Genomic DNA, 6,183 nt, shown 5'->3' on the forward strand with positions numbered 1-6,183 from the left:
TGTATTGCCTCTATTATTAGAATTACAAAATAATATTCTCTTTGAAAATTATATTCCTGAGAAAATGTCAAAAATACTTTTCCCACAAAAAGAACATAATGAAAATTAATATTTTTAATCAAATTACTTCAATACACATAACATTTAACCTCTTGCGCTGGAAATTGATTTACGAAATTGAAGGGAGCTACAGTTGCTCTCATTTATATCTGGACACACTTTAGAACAGTATAACTTTTTTTTAATTGGACCCAATGACTTGAGAAGTTAAAAGGATTAGTATATTAAATAACGTGTACAAAAAATTTGGAAAAAATTGCAATTTTGGAAATCGCGAAAAAAATTGTAAAGGTCACTTTTTACAGCTTTTTTTATCTGAGCCCGTAATGAAAATTTAAAAAATAAGTTTTGTAGATATACATGTGTTGAAAGTTTCATCGAAAGCGCATTTTTTAAAATTTCATTACGCCCTCAGATTAAAAAGTTGTACAAAGTGACTTTTACAATTTTCTTCGCGACTTCCACAAATTGCAATTTTTTCCAAATATTTTGTATACGTCATCTAGTATACTAATCCGTCTAATTTCTCAAAAAAACAGCTCGAGTCGTTTGATCGAATTTTAAAAAAGTTACAATGTTCTAAATAGTGTCCGAATATTGAAAAACACTTTAGAAGCAGATAACTATGGACATGTGTCGCACGTCATTCCATCGCAGGAGATTAATTAAAAGTATCGAAACTCTCACAAATATTTCTTATAAAATGAAAATTTTTTTACCTCATGCTCTATCTGCATTTCCTTTAAAACTAAACGTACTATGTAAGAAATGGTTGTTGTCATTCTAAAAATAGAAACATTTTAAAATAAAATTGTATAAAGTAGCTTATAAACTGAAATTAGTGTTATGACTTTTATACTTCTTCAATCACGAAGTAACTTCATTTCACAATATATTAAAAATTAACACACTTCAAAAAGTAACACTAGAACGAATCAATATTAATCTTATGTTTAGTTAGGCTAATTTATCGTAATAAATATAATGTAAATAATTTTATGTACATCGCGTAATAATTAGGATGATGATGATGATGATGATAATGATAATAATAATAGTGATGATGATAATGATGATGATAGTAATAATAAAAGTAATAATGGTATATAAATCAGTCGTTTCTTCTAAAATAGTTAAGTAAGAAAACATTACATATCATTTTATGCACTAAAATTCCAGTTTAAAACACGTAAATTAAAGATTTTTAATTTCCATAGTTCAAATTCAACCTTCACGTTTTATATAAATTGCCGCTACCTTTTTTGTTTTATTCGTATAATCATGCGAGGAACTGGATCTGCGACAGCCCTGAAAACATCGATAAAAGAAAATTGTGGCAAAAATAGCATTTTTTTTTTTTTTTACATAATTTGAAAGCTACTGCAATTTGACTAATATATCATGATAAAGTAATTTTATTTTGTAAACACAGTCGCCGCGAAAACCAGAGTTACTCACAAAAGTATCCGCTCACCCTAGAAGTGCAATATATTTTACTTATTTAAGTAACGTTAAATTAAGAATTACCCATTATAATTACCATTAGTATAACCTTCGATTAATATATTGTAAATTAGAACGCATTTAACGCAAAAATTATACATTGATTCATTTTAAAAAGTACTGTTATTTGTGGAAGTGGCAGCAAAACACGCACAAAAGCATGCAACCTAAAAAAAAAAAGGGATTTGCACGGTGTTAAGTTGGAATGGCATCCAAAAGTGACTTCAGTTCTCATTGGGACGGTTGATAGAGTTGTGTCATTTTCAGGATTGATCTCTAAGGTCAGGGAGAACGAATTCGATAGAGGGCTAATACAGAAGGAATGGAGCGCGAAACCCGCTAAACTTTATGCTGATGAGTGGCAGCTACATCAGTGGTTGTTGTGGGCGCGTTATGAGAGCGGATCCTCAGCGACTCGGTATGTTGCTTGCAGCGCGAATACCATCTCCGTATGCAAATATTATCATGCTGTGCGAACAAGTGGCCCCTGCAAATGGACACGCCTTGTCGTGGCGCAGGGGCCAAGGGTCTGGGCAAGCCTAGACCTTTCTAAGGTATCCAACGTTATTGGCGAGCCAATGTGGGTTGTTGAGGGGCGTGAGCAGTGTGTATCGGACTATCCGACGCAGCATGCCATAGACCATGAAGCACCAAGTAGAGGGTCAAGCCTGATGTCTCTAGGCATTTATGTCTACATTCGTGGCAGCCGGAGGTTGGGAATTGGAACCGACGTGCTGGATCACTGTTGCGGGCGAAGGAGACACAGGCCGTCCTAGCGTTACGACGTCTAGGCGGATGATTGGTGTGGATTGTAGAGGGATGCTCGGGGTCAAACCCGAGTAGACCCCGCGGCGTGGAACCCGCGATCGCATAGCTGTTCACGTTCCAACAAAACAATATCTACAGTAACTCGTATCCTGTACCAGTGCACATTAAAGCCTCTGTGCACCTCAGGCACCCGGACTTAGCCGGGTGGGACTCAACGTCAGTGGGGGTTCGAAAGAATCGTGAGCTGACAGTATTCCAGGTATTAGGGAGCCAAAATGGCAAGGAAAGGAATGAATAAATAAGCGACTTAATTATAAAATCTCGATAAGGGTACAAATGACGAAAAAGAGATGGACAAGGAGGAAGGCGCAGGCCAACCTCCTTTTAGTTCTAGGCCTCAGGGACCGCGAGCGACAGCAGTCGTGAGAGGTACGGGATAGGTGATCCCGAGGTATCCGAAACCCCAAGTGCTCCAGTTAGCAAAATCGTGCGGAGCCCCACACCGTAAACTCTGACGATGCAACGACCCACTGAAGTCGTCTGCAATGGTAGTGGCGTTAGAGAAACGGGAGTCTTGCCTTAACCGGCTGGGCTGAGAGGATGAAAACCTCTCTAAAAAATCCTTAACCTTAAACTGCGGTACGCGGTGGTGGGGTACGTTCTTGTCGATGGCACCGGAACGTGGCTGGTGAGTGCATCAGTCCCTAGCGACCAAACTCCGGATACCTGGCGTCCTCCGGTGTAAAAGCCCTGCCCGGGTAAGGGGTGGCTCAACCTGGATCGACCTCATTTCCACCCAACTCGTGGGAACTATTAGGTTGATGCAAAAGGAATGTCGGTTTTTATATTGTTGAACTTTATCTTTGAAATTTTAATAAATTTGGAAATAAGTTTTGTCAATATATGCATATCATTTTAAAGCTTAGAATCTGCTCTTTATTTTTATTACAAATATTATATGATTTATCTTAATTATAGCTATATTTTTATCATTTTTAGCAATGCTAGACAAGAAGCAATTAAGAGCAATTTTTTTGTACGAGTTGAAACGAGGTCGAAAAGCGGCTGAGACGGCTCGCAATATCAACGAAGCTTTTAATCAAGATACTGTTAACGAACGTGCAGTACAACGATGGTTCGCTCGATTTCGTAATGGTGATGAGAGCCTTAAAGACGAAGAACATGGTAGTCGACCATCAGAAGTTGATGACGAACAATTGAAGACGTTAATCGAAGCTGACCCACTAAAAACCACACGAGAAGTCGCTGAGGAACTCAACGTTGACCAATCGACTGTTGTTCGTCATTTGAAGAAAATTGGAAAAGTGAAAAAGCTTGACAAATGGATTCCGCACGAATTGAACGAATCCCAAAAAAATCGTCGTTTCGATGTGTCATCGGCACTCATTCTGCGCAACAACAACGATCCTTTTCTCGATCGAATTGTAACCTGCGACGAAAAATGGACCCTCTACAACAACCGGCGACGTTCAGCTCAATGGTTAGACCATAATGAGGCTCCCAAGCACTTTCCGAAGCCAAAAATTCACCAAAAGAAGATCATGGTGACTGTTTGGTGGTCTGCGATCGGTTTTATTCATTACAGCTTCCTGAATCCAGGCGAAACCATTACGGTTGAAAAGTATTGTCAGCAACTCCAGGAAATGTACCAAAAACTTCGACGCATGTGCCCGGCAATGGTCAACAGAAAAGGTCCAATTCTTCTTCATGATAACGCTCGACCACACGTTTCAATGATGACGCGACAAAAGCTGCACGAGTTGGGCTATGAAACTCTGGACCATCCACCATACTCACCCGACCTCTCACCCACCGATTACCATTTTTTCAAGCATCTTGACCACTTTTTGCGCGAGAAATGCTTCAAAAACCAAGACGAAGCCAAGAACGCCTTCAACGCTTTCGTCACCTCCAGAACCCCGGAATTTTATGCTACCGGCATAAATAAACTTGTATCTCGTTGGCAACGTTGTACTAATTCTAACGGTTCTTATTTTGACTAATAAAACTTACAATAAAAAAGTTACGATCGTTTAAAGTTAAAGGTTAAAAACCGAGATTTCTTTTGCATCAACCTAATATTATGGATATTAATATTAAACCAAAATACAAATCGAAACGGAAGGAGAGGCGGAGGGAGGAAGGGGAGTCTTCGGATTCGGAGCATAGAACGAGCAGACGAGACTCCAAAGAGTCGACTTCGGCGACCTCCAAGTTGCCGAAGAAAGGACAAAGGATTGCCGGGAGCGAGGCTGCAGGGCAGCCCAGCAAACCGGGCAACCCAAGAGAATCATTGGAATCATTGAAAGTCCACAGGAAGGAATTGGAGGCCTTCCTGATGGACAAGACAATTAACATCGAACTAAGTTCTGTTAAGTTCATCCTGGGCAAGTGGTCGGAGCTGAAATCCGGCCTAGCCCAGAATTATCTTGAGACGGAAATCCTGAAAACCAGGATGACCGCTCTTGAAGAGAAAGTGAACTTGTTCACAAGCGTGAAACCAGTTCCACAAGCGGAAATTAACAAGAGCTACGCCGCAATGGATAGCAAAACCGCTGCCTCAGCGGCAAGACCACAACTGAGTCAGGTGCGGGAGCAAGCCCCTGTACCAAAGACCACAAAAAGGGAATATAAGAAATCGCAGATTGTGATTATCAAGCCTGCGATTTCCGATTCAAAAGATACTAGCGAGAGTGTGAAAGAGAAGATCTTTGAGGCACTCAAAAATAACAAAAAGAACCTACGAATAAAGCAGGTCCGCAATCTGTGATACTTCTGTTAAAAAGAAAGCCCTAACAACGAGATCGGTTCCCTGGTGGAATTCCGAAATAGATAGTGCAAGGAAAAGGGTTAATGAAAGCAAACATCTACAGAGGTGCAGGAGAATCGGCCTGATCAATCAAATAGCAACAGCCAAAGAAAACTATAGTCGCAGGCACAACGACTACAACAAGGTCATAAGGCAGAGCAAGAGAAAAGCTTGGGAAGACTTTATGTGTGACAATGCAAACAAAGATCCCTGGGGGATCGTCCGCAAGCTGGTCTGCGGCAAAATACGGACGAACGACGTGTTTAACACGCTAAAGGGAGATACCACAAGTACGAGGGTAGTCCCCGACCTGACGTATAGATGGCGGTTGTTTTTTGAAAAAAATGACTATCGTAGAAAATACCAACCTTATAAAGCTTAAGTTTGAAGTTTGACGACGCTACGTTGTTCAGTATTTGTCTGGCAGCCATCAACAGTGAACGCTCTCGGTGAATTTGTAAACATGGAAAAAATTGGTCATCGTTATGTGATACAATACTTTCATTTGAAAGGCCTCAGTCCAACCGATATCAAAGCGGAGTTAGATTCTACTCTGGGGGAGTCTGCTCCTTCGTTTACAACAGTAAAATATTGGGTGGCAGAGTTTAAACGAGGCCGTACGAGCTGCCAAGACGAACGTCGCAGTGGTCGACCAAATGAGGTGACCACGCCAGAAATGGTGAAGAAAATCCACAAAATGGTATTGGATGACCGTCGACTGAAAGTGCGCGAGCTAGCAGACATGGTAGGCATTTCAAAAAGTGCTGTACATCGCATATTGACTGAAAATTTGGACATGACAAAGCTGTGCGCAAGATGGGTGCCGCGTTTGCTCACGGCCGAACAAAAACAGCGTCGTGAGGATGTTTCAATCGAGTGTTTGGCGAAGTTTCACAGCAATAAAGCAGAGTTTTTGCGTCGATACATAACCATGGATGAAACATGGGTCCATCACTTGACACCTGAGACAAAGGAACAGTCAAAACAATGGACTGAAAGGGGAGAATCGGCTCCAAAGAAGG

General features: G+C 40.7%; 1 protein-coding gene across 1 annotated transcript; it reads left to right on the top strand.

Moving 5' to 3' along the window:
* Window positions 1–2,681: 2,681 nt before the first annotated feature.
* LOC108578081 (histone-lysine N-methyltransferase SETMAR-like) lies at window positions 2,682–4,369 on the top strand. The gene is made up of 2 exons (XM_017941336.1): window positions 2,682–2,760; window positions 3,310–4,369. Exons 1-2 carry the CDS (start codon window positions 2,682–2,684, stop codon window positions 4,353–4,355), a joined length of 1,125 nt encoding a protein of 374 aa, XP_017796825.1. The 3' UTR covers window positions 4,356–4,369.
* Window positions 4,370–6,183: the final 1,814 nt, after the last annotated feature.

The sequence above is a fragment of the Habropoda laboriosa genome, unplaced genomic scaffold, assembly GCF_001263275.1.
Source record: "Habropoda laboriosa isolate 0110345459 unplaced genomic scaffold, ASM126327v1 scaffold1111, whole genome shotgun sequence".
Taxonomy (NCBI): Eukaryota; Metazoa; Arthropoda; class Insecta; order Hymenoptera; family Apidae; genus Habropoda; species Habropoda laboriosa.

What these genes read in the sequence shown, in the direction of transcription:
- LOC108578081 (XM_017941336.1), top strand. Translation starts at nt 2,682, where the DNA reads ATGGACAAGGAGGAAGGCGCAGGCCAACCTCCTTTTAGTTCTAGGCCT. An exon ending in AGCGACAGCAGTCGTGAGAG is followed by an intron (nt 2,761 to 3,309) that starts GTACGGGATAGG and finishes TCTTAATTATAG; the next exon opens with CTATATTTTTATCATTTTTA.